Source organism: Anabrus simplex, chromosome 2 (genome assembly GCF_040414725.1).
Source record: "Anabrus simplex isolate iqAnaSimp1 chromosome 2, ASM4041472v1, whole genome shotgun sequence".
NCBI lineage: Eukaryota > Metazoa > Arthropoda > Insecta > Orthoptera > Tettigoniidae > Anabrus > Anabrus simplex.
Window position 1 is genome coordinate 314,696,002 of NC_090266.1, and position 25,666 is coordinate 314,721,667.

At 42.9% G+C, this 25,666-nt stretch overlaps 1 protein-coding gene across 3 annotated transcripts in view; it reads right to left on the reverse strand.

Moving 5' to 3' along the window:
- The window catches only part of LOC136862798 (facilitated trehalose transporter Tret1-2 homolog), a 742,518-nt gene that overhangs the window by 111,679 nt on the left and 605,173 nt on the right, over positions 1–25,666 (reverse strand). For all 3 annotated transcript variants that reach the window (XM_067139054.2, XM_067139053.2, XM_068226159.1), the window contains one exon: positions 21,006–21,153. In XM_067139054.2, the coding sequence (XP_066995155.1) occupies positions 21,006–21,152 (147 nt within the window). In that variant the 5' untranslated portion in view covers position 21,153. The remainder of the gene's footprint in view (positions 1–21,005; positions 21,154–25,666) is intronic.

A 25,666-nucleotide genomic window follows, 5' to 3' on the forward strand; every position in this document is an offset into this window, starting at 1 on the left:
CATTTGACTGGTGTAGAAACGGGAAACCACGGAAAACCATATTCAGGGCTGTCGACAGTGGGGTTGGAACCCACTATCTCCCGATTGCAAGCTGATACCACGCGGCCACTCGCTTGGTGGAAATGATCTGTAACGAAAGATATTGCATGTAACATGCAGGATGGTCGGAAACAACGTGAACCGGGCAGATGAGCGTTAAAAGGTTGGTCATACTGATACACCATTTGAGAACATTCATTAGGTATCTCGCACCGTTGTCATTGTATTCGCTCCTGAATTTAGCCAATCACATGGCTTCACGGGCGAGTTTGTGAGGCGGTGTTGCCAAATCTGCACTTGAGAACCTTGCGGAGAAATCAGCATCAAACACATCGCTCTTGCTATGAGGCGATCCTCTCAGCTCGGAGCTCCGTGTTCATATCCTTCCAATGGCGAAAGGTATTTCTTCGATAGGTTGTGCAATTCGAACGGTTATTGTTTCAACACAGACTTCATTGTCAGGTAAGTATCATCCCGTTATTGATCTCAATTATTTTCGTTTACAAATTGCTTTACGTCGCACCGACACGGATAGGTCTTATGGGGACGATGGGGCAGGACAAGGCTAGAATTGGAAGGCCTGGTGTGAAAATGGCAAACCCCGGAAAACCACCTTCAGGGCTGCCGACAGTGGGGTTCGAACCCACTATCTCCCGGATAATGGATACTGGCCGTACTTAAGCGACTGCAGCTATCAACCTCGGTGATCTCAATGAATTGTTCATGAGATTCAGAGATAAATATCCCTTTGTTACCACTACACGCCCACATATCTTTTCTTTGTTACAAGTTACTAAATATATTGGGTACTGCCCTCTTAGGCATATTCACTGGTGATATTTGTGTATCCGACGTTATACCCTGTGTCATGTTAAAATTTTACTGTCGTTAGTACCATTACACGAGCTACTTTAAAATCTTCGGCCATCAGTTCCTTAATACTTGTCAGCTACGTTGGAACCTGCCTGACCAGGAGATTAGAGAAGGCAACCTTGAAGAAGATAACGACAGATGGAGGTGAGTTGAGCAGCCCACAGCTGTGTAGTCGATTTGTAAAATAAAATGAAATAAAATAAAATAAAATAAAATAAAATAAAATAAAATAAAATAAAATAAAATAAAATAAATCGTGGACAAGCCTTGCACACACACACACACACACACACACACACACACACACACACACACACCAAAGAAAACATAAAAACGGTACATTATGTTAAAATAATACTAAAATGTCTTTCATTAAAGTATTTTACGAAAATATGTTCCCTGGCAGTTTAGCAGTTGGCACAATTTTCAATGAGGCTGTGCTAGAAATTTTTGTAAAGCTGTTAAGTTTTACTCTTATAAACTATGTATGTCTTTTTCTTCTTAATCTGCTTACCCTCCAGGGACGGTTTTTCCCTCTGACTCAGCGAGGGATCCCACCTCTACCGCCTCAAGGGCAGTGTCCTGGAGCTTCAGACTTTGGGTGGGGGATACAACTGGAGAAAATGACCAGTACCCCTCCCAGGCTGCCTCACCTGCTAAGCTGAACAGGGGCCTTGCGGGAGGATGGGAAGATTGGAAGGAATAGACAAGGAAGAGGGAAGGAAGCGGCCGTGGCCTTAAGTTAGGTACCATCCCGGCATTTGCCTGGAGGAGAAGTGGGAAACCAAGGAAAACCACTTCCAGGATGGCTGAGGTGGGAATCGAATCCACCTCTACTCAGTTGACCTACCGAGGTTGAGTGGACCCCGTTCCAGCCCTCGTACCACTTTTCAAATTTCGTAGCAGAGCCGGGAATCGAACCCGGGCCTCCGGGGGTGGCAACTAATCACACTAACCACTACACCAACTATGTATGTACAGAAAGAACCCATGGTGCAACAGCCCCGGAGGGCCAGCAACGTCACAGGTCGGCACGACGAATCCTCTCGTCCGCTATTCTTCGCTTTCTAGTCCGGCACTGCTATGTTACTGTCAGATAGCTCCTCAACTGTAATCAAGTAGGCGGAGTGGACCTCGAATCGGCCCTCAGATCTAGGTAAAAATCCCTGGCCTGTCCGGGAATCGAACCCGGGTCCTCCCCGTAAGAGGCAAGCACGTTACCCCTACACCGCGGGACCGGCACATACAGAAAAATACATCATTTTTTCATGTTTTGAAGGTTTGATGCATGAACACATTTTTTTAAGAATTATCCCTACAATTATAAAAGCTGCGTAATCGAAAGCCAGGTTCTTCAGTACAAAATAAGAGCTTCATATTCTTCAGTTACGGATATTAAGGGCGGTGTGATAGCTGAGTAGCGATGTGATTGGCTTCTCACCAAGGTGGTTGCAGTTCGAAACCTGGCCAATGCATATGAGGTTTTGGAAATATAAAGGCACGCACCTGTTGTACGGATTCCAGGTAAAAATTGAGGATCCCGTGTGACTATGACCACAACATGAACAATCACGTAAAACTACAAGCTAATGGCTTTTAGATAAAAAAATAGCTAAGTAAATATGAAATAAATTAAATCAGAAAACATGGCAAATGCGGTCCCTGTTTTTACTAGGCGTGCAGTCCCACAAGAGATGGGAGTAATTACTCCTCTTAATGCGCTGTCATAGCAAGAGTAAACATACAGGCATATCTTCAGAGAACATCATTACTTGTCTTGAATGTAGTGGTGGTTGCCTAACCGATATGGATAAGGCGTCCTTAGTTCAACAACATAGAAGCGTTGTCGTGGGTTATGAATGTACCGGAGGTTGCCTAACCGATATGGTAAAGGCGTGCTTGTACTGTATCAACTAGAAGTATGTGGATTAGGAGAGGAATACGTGGCTAGGGGAAAGGATTTTTAAGCACTAATGGATTAGAATACAAACACATTTGAGCAAGCAAGTATCATCTAACCAGCACAATGGTTGTGCAATGAGATTAGCATAAATATTGGGGGAAAAAATGGCGTATGGCTTTTAGTGCCGGGAGTGCCCGAGGCTAAGTTCGGCTCGCCAGATGCAGGTCTTTTGATTTGACTCCCATAGGCGACCTGCACATCGTGATGAGGATGAAATGATGATGAAGACGACACATACACCCAGCCCCTGTGCCAGCGAAATTAACCAATTAAGGTTAAAATTCCCGACCCTGCCGGGAATCGAACCTGGGACCCCTGTGACCAAAGGCCAGCATGCTAACCATTTAGCCATGGAGCCGGACATAAATATTGGGGATATGGACATTCAGAACCCCTAACATTTATGCAACTCACATAACTGTTGAGCGGGCTAAGTAGTACTTGTGACTTGCTTAAATACGTTTGCATTCTAAACTATTACTGCCTAACATTCCTTTCCCTGATGATGGCTTATGAATGTAATGGGATTGCCTAACCGATACGATAAAGGCGTGTTTAATTCAACTAGAAGCATGTGGGTTGTGAGATGAACACAATGACTTCTCAGAAATGTATTGGGGGTTGCCTAACCGATAAAATAAAGGCGTGGTTGGTTCAATTGAAGGCACGCCCGGAAAGAAACTGGTTAGCCACCAAAATTTAAAAAATACGTGGTGCTATCAGTCGTCGGATAAGAGATGTATCTGTTGTGGTACTGGGCTGTCCTTCAACGATCATATTAGGTTAAATACAAAAGTTGTTGTGTTTCTGGATTTGCATTTACGACCTTTAATGGCAAGAACAGGCTAAGCTACTGCTGAAATATATCTGCCTACTAGAAGCGAGCAGCGGAACTAGTGCGTAAGCATGGCAACCACCCTAGTAAGTAATGTTCTAAATGAGAAAATATATTTGTGAATGACTATTATATTTCGAGTTTACAGAACAGAATATTTTACAAGGATAATACGCTTATAATCTAATAAGTACTAAACTATATCAATATTGCAGTAATTCAACAGCGGTTATATTGGCACTCGATACTGAATACATAAACTACAATAAAAGTAACTAATTTTGAAGCATGCAAACTTGATCACATAACAAAATACATGATTTTTCCTGTCCTGTACAATGATGATAAAGGGATTTAAGATCTGTTTTTAAGTACAGTTATGTTGAAATAGAGGTTTATGATGCTGTAGAACTTAGAATAAAAACAAAATTAGCTCGTAGACCCTCACTTAGTTATCTGACATACCAAATATCATGGTCTATCATGGTCCAAGACCAATAAATCCTGCAAAACTGAACGATTCAAGGGGACTGACGAGTTACGTTCCAGCAATGTATCATCCATATTAACTAAAAATGAAATCTGTTGCAGAATCAGTTATAATTCCTGATTAGACACTTTTTGATGTTAAGTGGATATTGTTGAATAACATATTCAACCATGAATTTCCTGGACAAAATACAGTTAGGAATGCAATAAACTTAGTATAACATGTTCAAAATGAGGGAAATGAGAGGTCACAATGATTACTTTTGAGTTAGTACTGAATGTAAATATTATTCTTTAATATTGGAGATAGCTTTTTGAAGGACCGAAGAAGTTTGATGTAAAAGTCCTTTTACAGTGTCTTGTTTTGGAAGTTACTTTGTTGGTACTCTCGATCGAAATGAAATTTGAAAGGCTTATCTTCTAACAGCGGAATAAAAAAACTCATGGCGCAAAACATCCGAAGGGCCATAACGTACAAGGCAACGGCTGTTCAGCCCGAAGGCCTGCAGATTACGTGGTGTCGTGTGGTTGGAACGACGAATCCTCTCGGCCATTATTCCTGGCTTTCAAGGCCGGGGCTGCAATCTCACAGTCAAATAGCTCCTCAGTTGCAATCAGGTAGGATGAGTGGACCTCGAACGAGCCTTCAGATCCAGGCAAAAGTTCCTGGTCTAGCCGGAAACTGAACCCGGGGCGTTCGGGTAAGAGGCGGGGCCGGCACAATAGTGGAGGAAATAGCAGCTACAAATCATACAATAATCGCGAAAGTGTTCAATAATACCATGTTGTTTTAGTGGCCTGTGGGAATTAGATAAGAATATGTTTTGTTCTTATCTGATTCTGCTCAATATTTATTTATTTATTTATTTATTTATTTATTTATTTATTTATGTAAAAGTACACAGGTTTTACACTCAACTAAGCACCTTCTCAACATTAACTGTCGTGATTGTGCCTGCGAAACCCGCTATGTGATAATACTTTTGGAGAAATACTGACCCGCAGCACATATATTATGAAGAGCGAGAATTCCTTGTGACAGTTGCCGCACAATATGGATCCTTAGATGACAGAACTTTTCCGGCCAAAGTTTTAAGCTAAGTTTTGTATGCGCAACGACGCTATCAGTCTGTATATATGGAATCAACAATTAAATATTAAAAAACAAAATAAAACAAAATACATAGTAACATTATAGGCCTATAATGATAACACAATGTAAAAGAAATGAAAAATGCACATTGAAATCATACGGTAATCGAAAGCAAAACAAAAAATAATAAAATCAAACTTAAAACACACACGAGTATATGAGGAATATGATGAGTACAAGAAAGAAAGAAAGAAAGAAAGAAAGAAAGAAAGAAAGAAAGATAATATAAGCGTGTAGGTTGCGAGAGGAACAGCGTAACTTCTCACGGATGTAGTGGGGGTTGCCTAACCGACACGCCACAATTTGGCTTTTACGTCGCACCGACACAGATCGACCTTATGGCGATGGAGGGAGGAAAAGGCTAGGAGTGGGAAGGAAGCGGCCGTGGCATTAATTAAGGTACAGCTCCAGCATTTGCCTGGTGTGAAAATAGGGAACCACGGAAAAAACATCTTCAGCGCTACCAACAATGGGTTTCGAATCCACTATCTTCCGAATGCAAGCTCACAGCTGTGCGCCCCTAACCGCATGGCCAACTCTTTCGGTAACCGATATGGTTAAACTAGAAGCGTGTAAGTTTGACTCCTTGTCAGGAAGTCGAGGAGGAGTATTCCAATTACGAAGAGAAGGGTATATTACTCGAGTAGCATTATCACTGGCTCCTTAAGCTAGGTGACTCCAGTTTGAATCCCGGCCAATGCATGTGGAGATTCTGAAATGGAAACTCACGTGTTGTGGTTCATATTTCATGTACACGTCAGTAGCGGCTGGTGAATATTATATTGGTGATGCTAGAAAAATCAATATTTGTTAACAAATCTTTCAAGATTGTAAGTACAGACAGTGCATATTTAGCTATGCTAAAAGTTACATGAAATCACAATTATTTAACTGTGCTAGTGTACAAAACGGTTGTTTAAAACGAAGTATCAATTGAAACGAATTTAGAAACTGAGAAATATAAATATTTTCCGGGCCCGCAATCTAGGAGTAGTGTGCTTGCCTCTCATGCGAAGGCCCCGGGTTCGATTCCCGGCCAAGTCAGAGTTTTTAACCTTGACCTGAGGGCTGGTTCGAGATCTACTCAGCCTATGTGATTACGATTGAGGAGCTATCTGACGGTGAGATGGCGACCAAGAATAACCGCCGAGACGATTCGTTGCACTGACCATGCATTACCTCATAATCTGTAAGCCTTCGGGATGAGCAGCGGTCGCTTGGTAGGCCAAGACCCGTTGCAGCTTAGGTGCCAAGGGGCTTGGTTTTTGTTTAATATAAATATATTTTACAACGTGCTTTTTTTCATAAAACTTCAATTTTAAGAAAATTATCAAATTTAAAACTTCTCACAAAAAATCTTAATTGTTCTTTTCAGCTACCACACCAACTGAATTACCATCTTTGGAAGCATGAGCATGTTCATTCGTCTTTTTCGTCAGATTTTGGACAAGAAGGAACCTTACAAGTCATGGGTAAAATGAACAGGTCTCTCTCAAACGTATAGGACTAATTGCACACAGTTGACAATTTCTTCTTTCGTCCATTCAAACAAATATAAACAACTTCAAAGTTTATCATAGATCCCATTTCCTTCGGATTCGCCAACTGGTTAAATTTTAGCTTTCGCCGAACACAATCAGAAGATCTTATGTGCGGCTCATTGGCTGAATGGCGGGCGTGGAGGCCTTCCGTTCAGAAAGCCCTGGGTTCGATTCTCATATGAGTCGTGGATTTTAGCCGCGTTTGGTTATTTCCTCTGACTCGGGAACGGGGTGTTTCTGAACACATTTCTCTTCATATCCACTGAATACACTACGCTACCAACCACCACATAAAATGCAACAGGGTTGGCGTCGGGAAGGCCATCCGGCCGTAAAGCAGGGAGGGTCTATACGACACAGTGCGCACCCACGAGGCCACCACCATGTTAGATAAAGAGTGTAAAAGAAGACAATCGGAAGACTGTATCTGAATCTCCGTCCTCAAATTCAGCTATCCATTCAACATACAGAGCGGTTTCAAAATCATCTGACCGAGCTCGATAGCTGCAGTCGCTTAAGTGCGGCCAGTATCCAGTATTCGGGAGATAGTAGGTTCGAACCCCACTATCGGCAGCCCTGAAGATGGTTTTCCGTGGTTTCCCATTTTCACACCAGGCAAATGCTGGGGCTGTACCTTAATTAAGGCCACGGCCGCTTCCTTCCTACTCCTAGGCCTTTCCTATCCCATCGTCGCCATAAGACCTATCTGTGTCGGTGCGACGTAAAGCAACTTGCAAAATCATCTGTATCGCTTTCATGGGATTATTATGGCCTCCTTGTATTCATCAGATGAGCTTGGCGCGAGAAAGGCTCATACTTGCCCTCTGCATCATTATCATACTCATATCTGTTGTACTGAACGTACAATGGATGAGTAAATACTTGATCAATATTTGGCAATTTCCTTACTCGTCACTATGAAAAGAATTGGCACTTTGAGGCTAGAAGTTCCCAGGTCTATTGTTCACATCGGTGGTGAATGTTGTGGTATATACTGTCTGACCACTCCCTTGTCAGGTTGGCCTTCTTCTTACAATTAATGACATGTCCAGTCCTTGGACGTCAGCGATCTGGGCGGTACACCTAAGACAACAATGAGTGGACATCTGGACCGATGACTGCAGTATGTGCATACATGACAGCTCGAGGCTAATAAAGCGGAGTACCTGTGTACCACAACACATCGCCATTTTAATTCTAGTCCGAGCCGAAAACTGACCTCGTGATTCTCAGTCAGCAATTCGTTACCCTAAACAGGCCAGAGTGATGGTCACGGCACGAGGCTTGGGATCGGACAAAAGTAACGAAATATTACTGTTGATCACCGGAATCTTGACAATGACAGTTCTTTTTGTGTGCTAGGCCCAATCTAATTGACCGTGGCAACCCCCCTGAGTTTTGTGTCAAGTAAGTCATGTCTAGAGCGACAAATACTGAGTTAATAATGTTAGTATGTTTACGTCCCACTATCTATTTTTGACGGTATTCGGAGACGCTGAGCACCTTCAAATAACGAGTGATGTTAGGTCAAAAATAATTCAAGGCATTCTGTTGCATCGTAAGTTTGGTCGAAACTGACTGAATTGCTCCGTAGACCATATCAAGATGATGATGATGATGACGACAGGAAGTTCTATTGTCTCACAAACCGCCAGCTCGTGACAGCCGCGGCCACACAGCACGCGGAACTCTCGGACTTGAGCGCGCACACAGTGATGTAGTTATACATATGTCGTCCCCTCCGATAACTAAGACAAGACCAACGAAATATATAATTCAGTGAGACTTGAACGTTAGTTACACGTCCGGCTTCTTGGCTAAATGGTAGCGTCGAAGCCTTCGGTTTAGAGGGCCCCGAGTTCCATTCCCGGCTGGGTCAGGTTTTTTAACCACGTCTGGTTAAATCCTCTGACTCGGGGACTGGGTGTTTGTGCTTGTCCCAATACACTTCTCTGCACATACATCATGACCACCACAGATGCACACAATAGTGAACGCATCCCACTACATAGGGCATCTGGCTGTAAAACAGAGCCGAATGCCACATGTACGTCACAGTTCGCACCCTCTATCCCACCAGAGTGTGGAATAAGAAGAAGACAATCACTCTTTGAACTTCATTTTGGGTAACCGAGACGTTTTCCTTAGTTCGTCACGTTCCTTTGTAAATTTCAGTTGAACCTCAGCAGACAGATAAATACTAGCATGCTCGGACAAAACAGTAGGTCAAAAATAGCCAAGATTAGATACGACACGTTTCTCTGAGGTATAGTCATCACTAACGTCATATTTCTTTCCTGAGCGCAATTTGCCCGAAATCTGAAAAATAACCGTGAATTGTGTGTCGCTGACCAGTTTAAAGCAAGTTTATGCTGCATATAAATGCATATTTCCAGGCCTCAATTTACAAATGGGCGGACTGGGCATTTGCCCAGGGCGCCAGTTTTTGAGGGGCGGCGGCCGGCGGATCGAGTAATTAAGGCCTGCGTGAATTACGTCTTAAATTCATTACGCTCAAATTACTTTTACTTTCCACAAATTATTTCAATTATTTTATTGACCTATATATTTCAATTTTATGAAGAAAAATGAACAACTGCAAACAATAAAAAAGGTATTATTTAACTCGCGCGGGTGCTGGGTGGGCAGTTGTAATTGGTGGCTTGGTAACCCTGTTAGTCTAGACAGCCCTGTCTGTCATTGGCTCGTGACGGTTCGTATGCGTATTGTTGTTTAAATCCGCTCACCATCAGCCAGATAACCTCACCTAGCCAACTCATTCTCTCGTGTAATTCTTACATGTTTTTCAGTATTTAACCAAGAAAAAAAAGTTATGTGGTGCTGAATACAAAAAACGCGCTGCTAAAAAGCAGAGTGACGAACTTGAACTACTTAAGAAAGTGCCTAAAATGGAAAAGTTCCTTACTTTAACTCGTTCAACTCCAACCTCGGAACCGAAATGCCAAGATGACTTAACAAAACCTTCGACTCCGTCATCGGCCCCATGTCACTTTACACAATAAGATTTACAAGGGTCCGCCTCTGTGGTGTAATGCTTAGTGTGATTTGCTGCCACCCCCGGAGGCCAGGGTTCGATTCCTGGCTCTGCCACGAAATTTGAAAAGTGCTACGAGGGCTGGAACGGGCTCCACTCAGCCTCGGGAGGTCAACTGAGTAGAGGTGGGTTCGATTCCCACCTCAGCCATCCTCGAAGTGGTTTCCCGTGGTTTCCCACTTCTCCAGGAAAATGCCGGGATGGTACCTAACTTACGGCCATGGCCGCTTTTTTCCCCCTTCCTTGTCTATTCCTTCCAATCTTCCCATCCCCCCGCAAGGCCCCTGTTCAACATAGCAGGTGAGGCCGCCTGGGCGAGGTACTGGTCATCCTCTCCAGTTGTATCCCCCGATCCAGGGTCTGAAGCTCCAGGACACTGTTCTTGAGGCGGTAGAGGTGGGATCCCTCGCTGAGTCCGAGGGAAAACCAATCCTGGAGGGTAAGCAGATTAAGAAAGAAAGAAAGAAAGAAAGAAAGAAAGAAAGAAAGAAAGAAAGAAAGATTTACAAGGCGTAGGTATACAGACTGAACAGCCCTGTGTTAGTACTAAATTGAACGATCAGTCTGAAGTTGTCCAGGAGCCGTTTGGAACTATTTCACAATCACAACCTGAGGTAACCATACCTAATTCATCTTCTATAGATGATCCTGCTACTTGGAATGTCAAGTTAAATTCAGTAGTTGAGAATATTATTAAACATTGTCCAAACAAAAACGTAATAGTGGATTTTTCGAAATCTCTGCGAACTTACAATGATGGTAAAAGATGTTTAAGAGAACTTTTCCTAATGGAGACGTTGTTTTAAGAGATTGGTTATTGTATTCACAGTCAACTTGGAAAGTATTCTGTATGGATTGTTTCAAATCATTTTATGTAAATTAACTGATTAATGTTTATAGCTAAGAACTATGTATTTTAAATCAGTGTGCGAAGTTTCATGATTCTAACTCAAGTAGTGTTACTTACATAATGCTTCCTTTGATATTGTATTAAAACTCATAATCTTTAAAACTGTAATTTTTAATTTGTAACCAATTACTTTTTAGAGTAACAGAAAAACGAGCGGTGGAGGGGGCGGCTAAAGATTGTTTGCCCAGGGCGCTAACTACTTGAAATCGGGGCCTGCATATTTCAGCCAGTTTTATTGTTCTGGTCATATTTTACTCATTTGAGTAATATAAGGTCATATTTTATTCTATTTTGAGCATTGTTATTTAAATTGAGGCGTCGTTTTTAACAAGATACATGTTATCTGCGTCGAGTTTCAAACGCAGGATTTCAAAATACTGCAGTAGATGTACTTTTCTTTCTTTTCCGAGACATGATTCCGAGAAAGAGATGGTGTACGAAAGTACGCCGACAGGTACCAAAAATGATGCTGATATTCCGGGGTTTGAGGTGTTTTTGGTGTTTTTATTGTTTTTTAAAGGAAAACAGGCTGTGAATTGCACCTCGGGGCTATGATACTGAATAGATGTGTAACGGTTTGGCGTACCTATTGCAGCCCTGTTTTCATGATTTAAATGTGTCTGTTGTTTTGTCGCTAATCACTCTTTCTTGGCACGTTTAATGTTAGTAAGACTTGCTGCCTATCTCTAAAATACTTTAGTCATATTTTACCTTATTTTAAGTCATATTTCGCTAGTTTTGAGGGCATATTTTGTACTTCTTTAGGTCATAAACTTCCGAACCCTAGTCAACACACACCTATGGTAAAAATTGTATAAGATCATGAACCTAACATTTTAAAGCACTCATACGCCTTGCAGTAGGTATAGTACTTGAATATGCCGAGCTCGATAGCGGCAGTCGCTTAAATGCGGCCAGTATCCAGTATTCGGGAGATAGTAGGTTCGAACCCCACTGTCGGCAGCCCTGAAAATGGTTTTCCGTCGTTTCCCCATTTTCACACCAGGCAAATGCTGGGGCTGTACCTTAATTATGGCCACGGCCGCTTCCTTCCCACTCCTAGCCCTTTCCTGTCCCATCGTCGCCATAAGACCTAACTGTGTCGGTGCCACGTAAAGCAATTAGCAAAAAAAGTACTTGAATAAAGAAAAAAATTGCTTCTACTGAAAAGTTATATTTTTTTACTTATACTCTTTAGCCCGAGCATGCTATAATTACAAAGACTGTAACCATTCTTTTCAATCAAGTGGTCGTATACTGGCTACATGCTGCTCGTAAGTGACCGAGCCCGAGGCATATAAAACTGGCCAAAGGATCAATTGAGATCAATCGATAGAACACAACTATATTGTGTTCTAGCTAGCATCCACACACACGAGTCGGACACAGGACTTCAACTTGGGAAAAGAGCGACTCACTACTCCATTACAGACTAAAAATGTTCCGATGTATAACAGAGGTTAGAGACACTGTAAACATAATAATTCGTGCCGTGTTATTCTATGTTAAAAATTCGGCCTTTTCAATGAGACGCCTAATTTAATATCGTCCGCACATTATTATTATTATTATTATTATTATTATTATTATTATTATTATTATTATTATTATTAATAATTCCGGCTCCATGGCTAAATTGTTAGCATACTGGCCTTTACACCAAAGGGTTCTTGGTTCGATTCCCGGCCAGGCCAAGGATTTTAAATTTCTGTTTCCTCTGGCTCGGGGACTAGGTATTTGTGCCATATCAGCATTACAATCCATCCTCACACACACGCAGGTCGCCTGTATTGTGTCAACTCGTATCTACACCAGGCTTCTACGGAGGCTACACGTCATTATGAAAATTCCACAGCCTGTTTCCAGTCACTCGAACGGGTCAGGGATAGAATTATTAAAGACGCACCATCTAGTAGTGACGATGGGAAATGTGCCGGCTGACGAAGCCCTTCGCACTCCTCTGGAGCAATGATTAATGACTGACAGATGAAATGATATTGGAGAGTGTTTCTGGAATTAAATATGACAGGGAAAACCGGAGTACCCGGAGAAAAACCTGTCTCGCCTCCACTTTGTCCAGCACAAATCTCACAGGGAGTGATCAGGATTTGAACCACGGAACCCAGCGATGAGAGGCCGGCGCACTGCCGCCTGAGTCATGGAGGCTCAATAAACGTAATTATATAATAATAATAATAATAATAATAATAATAATAATAATAATAATAATAATAATAATGTTATTTGCTTTACGTCCCACTAACTACTATTACGGTTTTCGGAGACGCCGGGGTGCCGGAATTTAGTCCCGCAGGAGTTCTTTAACCCGTGAGTAAATCTACCGACACGAGGCCGACGTATTTGAGCACCTTCAAATACCACCGGGCTGAGCCAGGATCGAACCTGCTAAGTTGGGGTCAGAAGGCCAGCGCCTCGATCGTCTGAGCCACTCAGCCCGACCGCTATTATTATTATTATTATTATTATTATTATTATTATTATTATTATTATTATTATGTCCGACTCGTTGAATAAATGGTTAGCGTACTGGCCTTCGGTTCAGAGGGTCCCGGGTTCGATTCCCGGCCGGGTCGGGGATTTCAACCCTCATTGGTTAATTCCAGTGGCCCGGAGGCTGGGGTGTTTGTGCTGTTCCCAACATCCCTGCAACTCACACACACCACACATAACACTATCCTCCACCACAATAACACGCAGCTACCTACACATGGCAGATGCCGCCCACCCTCATCGGAGGGTCTGCCTTACAGGGGCTGCACTCGGCTAGAAATAGCCACACGAAATTAAAATTAAAATATTATTATTATTATTATTATTATTATTATTATTATTATTATTATTATTATTATTATTATTATTATTATTATTATTATTATTATTATTATTATTATTATTATAACTTTTCCTATAACTATACCCATGCATGTGGGATTTAAAAAATAAAAGAGTTACGTTCCGTAGTTCAGTTTGCACGTAAAATTGAAAGCCCCGTGGCTGTGATCAAAATATCGATAGCCACATAAAACTACAAGCTTACATGCTATGACTGTACCCTCTTTAATACTTCCAAATTCGAATCAGTTTTTGTCGTTCAATAAATAAGGAATTCTACCGGATCCCAGACGAAGAGCTACTGAAGGGGAATGATTTGGCGAAAATTTGACCATATTTACAACTTGTTTTACATCGCACCGACAGAGATCGATCTTATGGCGGCAGCCAGGCTTTGGACTGAGACGACCGTGCCTTCATTAAGGTACAACCCCAGCATTTGCCTACCATTAACATAGAAAACCATAGGAAGCATGGCTGCGAACAGTGGAGTTTGAGCCCCCTATCTCCCGAAAGTAAGCTGACAGCTTCGTGACTCAAACCGCGTAGCCACTCGCTCAGTATGAGATAGTCTGCTGAGACATCCTGGACTGAGAAAGTATAGAGAGTGGGAAAAGTAGACCTACACCAAGTCATGAATATGGCTAAGATATAGGATACAGTACTTACGTAGAGTTGAGATGGTAAGCAGAGGATGGGGCAGTATAAAGAAGTGCATCAAACCAGTCCATGGACTGATGGCCCAAACAACTACAACTAAAAGGAAAACATAATGAAATTGGCCAATCTGAGTGCGAGAGATTAATAATAAAGCCACTAGCTGCACTGTCAATTTTGCTTCGTGTTTAGTAGCTAGGGACAGAGTGATTTTCCAATGTGCGTGCTCCAAAATATGTCTGTGAGATAGCAGTGCCTATAATTAACTGGGCAAGGACTTGTACACGTGCCCTGGGGACTTCAAGTTCTCAACTCTTACCCGTGCCGAGTGGACAAATGTGAGGTAAACCCACACTCACCACGTGTCTGAAGGCATTTGAGCTAGATTATACAACCCCACAGTCCATGCCTCTTACCCGGACATTCCGGGTTCGATTTCCGCCGAGGTCAGGGATTTCTACCCCGATCTGAAGGCTGATTCGAGGTCCACTCTACCTACGTGATCATAATATTGAGGAGCCATGTGACGGTGAGAGAGTGGCCCCGGTGTAGAAAGTCAAGAATAGCGGCCGAGAGGATCCACTGTACTGACCATGCGTCACCTAGTAGTCTGCAGGCCTTCGGATTGAGCAGGACTACAAACATAAAGCGGGTAATTACTGACCAGTCGTCCGACTCGTTGGATGAACGGTCAGCGTACTGGCCTTCGGTTCAGAGGGTCTCGGGTTCGATTCCCGGCCGGGTCGGGGATTTTAACCTTAATTGGTTAATTCCAATGCCACGGGGGCTGGGTGTATGTGTTGTCTTCATCATCATTTCATCCTCAACACGACGCGCAGGTCACCTACGGGTGTCAAATAGAAAGACCTGCACCTGGCGAGCCGAACCCGTCCTGGGATATCCCGGCACTAAAAGCCATACGACATTTCATTTCACTGACCAGTCAGCTTGACGTGTGCTGTTTGTAAGCGTTGGGAAATCATTATTTCTGATTATATTAGACACATTTGCAAAATTGCTAACCGGTTCGACAGAAGGCAGTTCGGGGTTAGAAAAGGTTATTCCAGTGAAGGTCAACTTGTAGGATTACAGTAAGATATCCACAGCCTGTTTCCAGTCATGCGACCGGGTCAGGAATGGAGTGAATGAATCCTCCATCAAGCGGCGAGGATAGACACCGTGCCGGCTGCCGAAGCCTGTCGCACTCCTTCCAGCATGATATAGCAGATTCAAGAGGTCAAACGGTCTGTATCGCTATTGACCTATCCAAGGCTTTTTAGAGGGTAGATCATGTGAGATTGCTGACGAAGATGAGGACTACTGGACTAGACAAAAGAGTGGTTGAATGGGTGGCTAAATGTTTGGAAAATACAACTCAGGTAATTAGAGTAAGTGAAGTGTTATCTGATCCTGTAACGATTAAGATAGGGTCCCGCGGGGCAGTATTATTGGCCCTTTATAACATTACTAAAGTCAAGTTTTAAGTTTCATCGACAGGAAAATTCCTCTCAGTTTTAATTACTGTGTTGATGGGATGATGGCACCTCATGGGGAACACTGTAAGTAGCTAGGTGTTAAAATAAGGAATGATCTTCATTGGGGTAATCATATCAACGAGATTGTTAAGAAAGGTTACAGATCTCTTCACATGGTTATGGGAGTAGTTAGGGGTTGTAGTATGGATGTAAAGGAGAGGGCGAATAAGTCTCTGGTAAGACCATAATTAGAGTAACGTCCCAGTGTATGGGATCCAATACAAATTAATAATGCAATTTGCTTTGCGTCCCACTAATTACTGTTACGGTTTTCGGAGGCGCCAAGGTGCCGGAATTTAGTCCCATAGGACTTATTTTCCATGCCAGTAAATCTACCGACACGAGGCTGACGTGAAGCTGTGGAAATACGTAGAAATCCTAACAATTTCAACAGGTACACTGGCTATCAATTATGTAGTACCTGGTTGCAGCCATTAAGGATGAATAATAATAATAATAATAATAATAATAATAATAATAATAATAATAATAATGGCGTGTGGCCTTCGAGGAGGCCGAGTGCAGATCTTTCGAGTTGACGCCGCATATGCGACCTGCGCGTCTATGAGAATGGGGCCCTACCTGTGATGAATTCTAATGCTGAAGACGACACACACACACCCAGCCCCCGAGCCATTGGAATTAACCAATGAAGGTTAAAATCCCCGACCCGGCCGGTAATCGAACCCGGGACCCTCTGGACCAAAGGCCAGCACGCTAACCACTTAGCCATGGATCCGGACATTAAGGATTTATGTAGGTAGTTCCCTTCCCTGCCCCTTCACTATAGTTATTTCGTCTCGGTGTTTACCAAATTCGTACGTTCCTCGTCGCCAGATGTTTCATTCCAGGCTTGTTTCAATGTCATATGTTACGTACACATGTTATGTGACCCTCTTAGACTGATTCTGAGGGTTTGATCAGCTTTCGCTTCGAACGCTAGCGCTGTGCCACGTCCGGGGAGCCATCTGTTGGCGAATGAACGTACCATTTCCACTTTTGTTATAACGTCTAAATTTAAAGGGTCATTGTTTAAGAAGCCTTTCTCGTGGACAGTCGAGATATTCTTCTGATGACGCAGAGCACAGTTCTCTTCGAAACGTAAAGAATGTCACCTTATTTTTTTGACACGGCATAAGCCCAAAAGCCTATAGAGTATCGTGTTTGAGCACCTTCAAGTACCAGCGGACTGAGCCAGGATCGAACCTGCCAAGTTAGGATCAGAAGACCAGCGTCTCAACCGTCTGAGCCACTCAGCCCGGCTGTATAGGACTACTTGATTCGAGAACTGGAAAACATCCAAAGCAAATCAGCACGATCTGTTCCGGGAGGAGTAGTGTTACGAAAATATTGCAAACTTTGGGCTGGGAAGACTTAGGAGTAAGGGGAAGAGACGCTCGACTATGTGGTATGGTTCAAGATGTCAGTGGAGAGATGGTTCTGGAATGACATTTGTAGACGAATAAACTTGAGCGGAGCTTTTAAAAGCAGGAAAGTACGCAATATGAAGAGCAAGTTGGAATTAAAGAGGACAAATTTGGGTAAATATTCATGTACAGGACGAGGAGTAAGGGACTGGAATGAATTATCAAGGGAAATGTTCGATAAGTTTTCGCTATGGTGGCCTCAAATTCTTTTAAGGAAAAGCTAGGGTGAACAATTGGTAGGCAATCCGCCACCTGGGCGACAGTCCTAAATGCAGATCATTGATGACTGATTGATTGACTGATATGTATTTTCTATATTACTCCATTACTCTCCCCCCCCCCCCAATCACTGGTAGGAAGCAGTTTTAATGAGTGGTAATAAGTCGGTGATCCAGCTATTTGGTAGAATGGCCCAGCGTACTGACCTTCGGATCAAAGAGCACCGGGTTTTTATCTTCGTACGTTTAATTCCTGTAGCTCAGGAAGCAAGTGCTTGTGTTCGTCTTGATATGTTTCCCTTCATCAACAAATTACGAACCACCGCAGAAATAAGCGATAGTGAATAAATCCCTCTACATAGGATCGCTTCGGGAAGGGCATCCAGCCGTAAAATTGAGCCAAATCCAAGTCAAGTTGCAGACCGCAATAAATTGGCCAAAAACTAGAATGAAAAACTGCAATAAGTCTGGGCATTATAGGGTTAAAGTTTGCTTATTATTATTATTATTATTATTATTATTATTATTATTATTATACAGTTATTCTAACACCCTGGTGGGGTTGTCGGTGTAAAGTGTGTCGAATGTGTGGACTTGGCTCTGTTTTACGGCTGGATGTCCTCCTTTTCCATGCTGTTTTACGTCCCACCGACACAGGTCTTATAATGAAGATGAGATAGGAAAGGGCTAGGAGTGCGAATGAAGCAGCCGTGGCCTCAATCAAGGCACAGACCCAGCACTCGTATGGTGTGAAAATAGGAAACCACTGAAAACCATTTTCAGGGCTGCCGACAGTGGGGTTCGAACCCACTATCTCCCGAATACTGGATACTGGCCGCACGTAAACGACTGCAGCTATCGAGCTTGATGATGACCTTCCTGACGCCAACCCTATATGGCGGGATGTATTGACTATTAAGTAACCTGCTGGAAGTTCTGATTGGTGATGTGACAAATAAGTTTATGTTACTCTGACCGCAGATCAAAATTATATTTCTACGTAATTTGAAGAATAGTCATGCAGTTAATTTCGGCATTCAACAGTAACTAACTGATCAGTCCATTATTTAATATATCAATCTAAACAACGTTAATGGATAATTCAATCGAAGTAAATATTTTCGTGTGTTCAACTCCCATCTCGAACTACGTACAGCGTTGTCTTTCTCGATCAATCTTGACAAACTCTTTGGACAACATGTTTTGTTGGAATTACGATGTGAAAGCTGGGACAAATATTTATTTGAACCTGTCTATTATTATTCGTAAGGAAGTTAGATAGGGAACACAACACTGTCAGCTAGAGAGGTACGTCCCACATTTGAAGAGGTATTGTTTGCGAGAGGAAAGTACAGTGGGTGGCACGGAGTATTGTTACTCTGTTTTTCTGCCTATCCCTGTTACCTTGTTATTAAGCTGAAGTGTGAGGTGTTACTGCTCGACACGGCTTATAGGACTCGACAAGACAGTCGCCCCTCCCTTCTCGGCGACTTCCACCTCAAGCTGGTTGCTGTTTTGATGACGACCAGTATGGTTTCACTTAAGGATCGTAAGCATGCCTATTTCTCAATCAGTCGCGTCCAGTGCAAATGGGATTTTCGAAATGAAAAATAACGTCCCTGCGATTTAGATTCCACGTAAGAAGCTGGAGATCCCGTGACTATTGATCACGTTATCAGCAGTCACATACAGTACAAGCTTCCTAGCTAAATATAACATCGTCTTCCCTTTTACGTTGCAGCCACTCAGGCTGTTGTGATCGTAGAATAGGTTTTTTTTTTGTAGTTTAATGTTGCCTTAGTAAGTTTTCTGGAACGATGAAAAAGGACGGAAGGAAGGACTACTACTACTACTACTACTACTACTACTACTAAAATGTTTTCATTCCTTCCCTGAAGGGGGAGGCGGGTCTCTTAGACGGTGATGCCGTCTCTCAGGCCGGGAGATTTGTTACGGTGAAGGAGATGCTTGGAGAAGGTGAGGGGTTGGCGGCCGTGGCCTATACTCTAGGAACTCTCTCGGCATTAGCCTTAGTGCGGGAGAATGGTAAACTACGGAAAACCATTCTCAGGACAGCCGACGGTTGGGGCCGGCCGTGAGGTCCAGCCCTATCCCGGCTCCCGAACGCAGAGGCGTAGAGCCACGGTAGAGCCGTGGCCTCCCCTCCTCTGCTCGGTGGCTGGTCAGAGTGCAGAGCTCTTCGACCACGGACCAGCTGTGGCCACTTATGAGCCGAGACCCACTCTGCATCTACCGACGCGGAAGGAAGGAAGGATGGATGCGATCGAGGTTTTATTTGAGGTACATTTCCGGTATTTGCCTGATGTGAAAATGACATTTCCTGGAACATCATCTTCTGGGTTACCGGTAGTAGTCTATGGTTTAAAACCACCATCTACGCAATGCAAGCTTACAACTATGTGCTCGTACCACGCAGCAAACTGGCTCGGGCTGGGCTGAGTGGCACGGACGGTTGAGGCGCTGGCCTTCTGACCCCAACTTGAAAAGTTCGATCCTGGCTCAGTCCGGTGGTACTTCCAGGTGCTCCAATACATCAGCGTCGTGTCAGTAGATTTACTGGCACGTTAAACAACACCTGCGGGACTAAATTCCAGCACTTAGGCGTCTCCAAAAACCGTAAAAATGTAGTTAGTGGGACGTTAAAACAAAAATATTACTATTTTAAATTGGCTCGGTTCTGGAGAGTTCCTAACTTCAACTTCTGATCCAAATAATTACAGCTCCACACATTAGTACTAATAAGAGAATAAAACAGATTTGCAGGCAGATTTCACACGTACAAGTAACGAAGCCGATGGCCAAGATGGCTGCATTCTTTAAAATATCTTTTTCCGTTTTGCTAGTGGTTTAACGTCGCGCTAACACATCGAAGGTTTTCGGCGATGCAAAGATGGAAAATGCTAAGATTCGGAAGGTAGCGTTCGTGGCCTTAATTACTTGGTGTTAAAACGGGAAACCACGGAAAAACCATCTTCAGGGCTGTCGAAGGTGGAATTCGAACCCACCATATTCCGAACGCGAAATCCACAGCTACGTAACTCTAACCGCGTAGCCAAATTGCTCGGTCATCCTACGAGTGTTATTGTCGATACATTTCTTCTATCGATTATCACTACCTGTTCTTTCAAATGTGCTGAGAGGAGGGATTGGGCTTTGGAACAGGAACTTTAGTTTGCAAACAAGCTAGTAGAATCCGAACCATAAGTAGGTAGGTGATTTTCACTTCAAAACTCTCACACATATTAGCCGGTATTCAAATTACGGCCACCTTGGTGAGAGGCTAGTGGCGATGCCACTCGGCTATGGAACTGTCTACAAGACGTTGATTGTACACATGACCTGCGCGACATGGCACACGAGACTTCAGGTGTATTCTACAACGGTGGCTGGGGTAGGGTGTACATGATGTTTGCTATAAACGATGACAGCTACTTACCTGATGAATGACGTCTCTCTTCTCTGGGACGGTGACTGTGGTCGCCTGGTACACGTCAACATGGTTTGGTTTCGAGCCCCATGTGGTCTTCTGGATCACGGGAGTTGGTGTTGACTCCAGCCACGGCTCAGCCTCTTCGACCTGCATCCTAAAAGAAAACGACATTTCACATCTACTGTTGTGATTTGCAGCCTGTTTTAGGTAGAAATGTTTGTTTAACGCCCATTCTATCTATTAACGGTCTTAACAGACACCTGAATGTTGGAATTTTGGGTACAAGAGTTCTGTAACTTGATGAAAGTTAACGACACAGAGGATGCGTTTTTAAAAACCATATGTCGCTGGCCTCAGCCAAGTTCGAGCACACCTTGGCAGCAGATCTACGGCATCCCTACAATCGACATTATTGCCTAGTTAGACAGACTTTGAGGAATTGTCCGTACGGTACACATGGTAATAATAATAATAATAATAATAATAATAATAATAATAATAATAATAATAATAATAATAATAATAATGTAAATTCGTGTCCTCGTCCCGAGGTGGTGAAGCTCTTTTCAGGTATACCACAAGCAGAGGTAAGCTGTAGGCTTTTCGACCACATAGCAGCCCTTCTGCGAATAGGCCTATATGCTATTTGCTTTACGTCGCACCGACACAGATAGGTCTTATCGTGACGATGGGACAGGAAAGGGCTAGGACTGGGAAGGAAACGGTCGTGGCCTTAATTAAGGTTCAGCCCCAGCATTTGCCTGGTGTGAAAATGGGAAACCACAGAAAACCATCTTCAGGGCTGCCGACAGTGGGGATCGAACTCACTATCTCCCGAATACTGGATACTGGCCGCACTTAAGCGACTGCAGCTATCGAGCTCGGTAGGCGTATATGGAAGCCCCGCGAATCTAATCCAGGCCTCCAAGGACACCATTTAATAGCGCTAACTGTTGTACTACGGAGGTGGAATTAATAATAATAACAATAATAATGATCATTTTGAGTGCCACTAACTATATTTGTAAGGTTTTCAGAGAGCCGATGTGCCGTAACTTTGTCCCACTGGACTTATTTTACGTGCTGGTAAATATTGCGTATTTGAGCACCTTCAGATGCCAACGGATTGAGCCGGGTTCGAACCGGCTAACATCAACCCGGATGTTGTTAGCACCAGATGTAATATGCTGTTAATTTTCAGAATGATCGCCACCTACATATTCTGTAATTAAATTTTAAAGTGAGCTTCTTTGCTCCTTTATGAACTTATTAACATTCAGTCATCGAAACAAGTAACAATCTTCGTTCTATTCTTTAAGAGTTGAGGATTACAGGACCCTTGCTGCTCGTCTGCCATTTACAGTAGGCTTTCTATTGTAATGTGAAACAAATTTCAAGGCCGCCTTAGGGGCAGGGGAACTTCAGGGTTTACGTACGAGGTGAAAGTCTAATCACGTCAAAGAGGTGTTAATAAGAACGGCTAGACTGTTCACTTAGATCCTGTCTGAAAAGGCTTTACAAACCAACTCCGTTACGAGACATGGAGAGCCCTAAATCAGTGAAAGGTAAAGGCTCGACACAATGAGGGTAGTGTAACAAGCGCCTCTCCGCAAGTCCAAGTCTCGCCTTAAAATTTCACGACTTTCAGACGGGGAGTAGAGCACATCTGTTTCCAGGTGAACCAAGTGCACAGTTGCCGCTTCAGCTTTGCGGCTGCCAGATAAACTAAGTACTTGGTACGAATTGCTGAGAAGGCTTTCAAAGGATGTTAACACACTCGCTTCGTTTTCTGAACTCTCTTTATGATCCCTGCGCCTACTGACTCAGTAAGAGGTTTGGTAGAGCGAAAGACTTCTTGATGATGATGATGATGATGATGATGATGATGATGATGATGATGATGATGATGATAATGCTTGTTGTTTTAAGAGGCCTAACATCGAAGGTCATCGGCCCCAAACGACTTCTTGATGATGATGATGATGATGATGATGATTGTTGTTTTAAAGGGCCTAACATCGAAGGTCATCGGCCCCAAACGACTTCTTGGACGCACTTAGGTTCATACAGTGTGTGACTGTTTCTAAGAGTAATTCCTTTGCTATTTGACACTAGTGGCGATGGGATTGCTTGGTGTGATAATGGCAAATCACACGAAATCATTATCAAGGTCGCCAACGGTGGGCTCCCAACTCACTATCACGCAAATGCAAACTCACATGTAAGGACATCAGGCATGCTTTTAAAATCGGGATATCCATCAGATGCTTACAGCGTCTGACGTTGCTGTTGCTGAATAAAGGAATGCTTCATTGGTTTCCTGCTTAAATGTGTAGCTTACAACGTAAGTTATCATGGGGTAGTTTATATAGACAATTAGTTATAATTTGATATTCAGTTATCTCTACTGCAACCCTTGACAGCCTGAAATACGTTTTGAAGGCAGCTTCACATCAAATAACCCACCAAGAACTCAGGGTATCCGTAGTGTGTGGAAAACAAGTAACGGAAGAACGTGGAATTATAGCTGTACGCATGACGATTGTGGAGTCACCTTAAGACGAATGAAGGGAGTCCATCTATAGGCTATGCCTAAGTCTGTACGTCAGGTCTATATGCCTACTAGTTCAGAGGATGATAGTGAAATCGAAAGGATACATGAAAAGATAGGAGATGAGAATCTAATAGTGATGGAATACAGGAATACGATGGTAGGCCAAGGAAGAGAAGGTAATGTAGTAGGAAAATTTCGACTGTGACAGAGGAATGATAAAGGAAATCGGTTGGTAGAATGTTAGTCCTTAATAATACTTGGTTCACACTTCACGAACGACGGCTGTTTATGTGGACAAGACCTGGGGACACTGGATGTATCAAATAGACTTCATTAGTCTATAATTAGGCAGAGATTCTAAACCCGAGTGTTTTATGGCAAGACCTTCCCAGCAGCAGACATGCACTCTGAGCACAACTTTACTGATAAGAAATGCAGTCTGAAGTTGAAGAAATGAAGGAATACAAGGAGATGGGATCTAGACAAGTTAAAGGAAAAGTGTCAGTGATTTTTTCAAGGAGGATGCCTCACAAGTACTAAATGAAAAGGCTGAAGGAAACACAATAGATCAGAAGTGGACAGTCGTGAAGAATGAAATCAGGAGGGCTGCTGAGAAAGGTTAGGCAAAAAGGCAATATCAAGTAATAATGGGTGGATAAATCAGGAAATACTGGGCCTGATCGACAAACGGCGAAAGTACAAGAATGCAAAAAATGAGTAGGGCAGAAAAGAATACAAGCAATTAAAAATGAGAGTAGATAGAAAATGTAGAACAGCTAAAGAAGAATGACTGAAACAGAACTGCAAGGATGTTGAAGGCCGTATGGCTGTAGGAAATGTAGACGCTTCATATAGGAAAATCAAGGAAATCGTTGGAGAAAGGAAAAGTAGGTGTAATAATATTAAGAGCTTAGATGGAAAACCACTTCTAGGGAAAGAAGACAAGACAAAAGGATTGCAGGAACACAGTCAACAATAACTGTATCAAGTGAAAGAAGTAGATAATCAGGTTCTGGAACAAGAAGAGACGGTTGTGTCTTGATTGCGAACAAGAGATTAGTGTTGACGTGAGATACATAAACATATACAATTTTCAAAATGTCTCATATGTAATTTTTGTTCTAGTAGTATTAACTGGCACATTCGGATGTTTTAGATAACCTAACCATACTTTTAAAATTATTTTCCTTATTGAAAATGTTTAATAATTTAATTTGAGGTAATCTTACGATTTACAAGATTTCCTTTTATATTGTATAACATAACTAGAGGGGGAGTTGTTTATGGTGGATTAGCGAGAGTTGTATTATTATTATTATTATTATTATTATTTTCTTTTTTTGATAGTGGCTTTACGTCGCACCGACACAGATAGGTTTTCTTGCTACTTGCTTTACGTCGCACTGACACAGATAGGTCTTATGGCGACGATGGGATAGGAAAGGCCTAGGAATGGGAAGGAAGCGGCCGTGGCCTTAATTAAGGTACAGTCCCAGCATTTGCCTGGTGTGAAAATGGGAAACCACGGAAAACCATTTTCAGGGCTGCCGACAGTGGGGTTCGAACCCGCTATCTCCCGGATGCGAGCTCACAGCTGCGCGCTCCCAACCGCACGGCCAACTCGCCCGGTACAGATAGGTTTTATGCCGACGATGGATAGTAAAGGCCTAGGAGTTAGAAGAAAGCGGCCGTGGCCTTAATTAAGGTACAGCCCCAGCATTTACCTGGTGTGAAAATGGGAAACAACGGAAAACCATTTTCAGGGCTGCCGACAGTGGGATTCGAACCCACTGTCTCCCGGATGCAAGCTCACAGCCGCGCGCTCCCCACCGCACGGCCAACTCGCCCGGTAAAGTGAGAGTTGTATTATTATTATTATTATTATTATTATTATTATTATTATTATTATTATTATTATTATTATTTTCTTTTTTGCTAGTGGCTTTACGTTGCACCAACACAGATAGGTCTTATGGCGACGATGGGCTAGTAAAGGCCTAGGAGTTGGAAGGAAGTGGCCGTGGCCTTAATTAAGGTACAGCCCCAGCATTTACCTGGTGTGAAAATGGGAAACAACGGAAAACCATCTTCAGGGCTGCCGACGGTGGGTTTC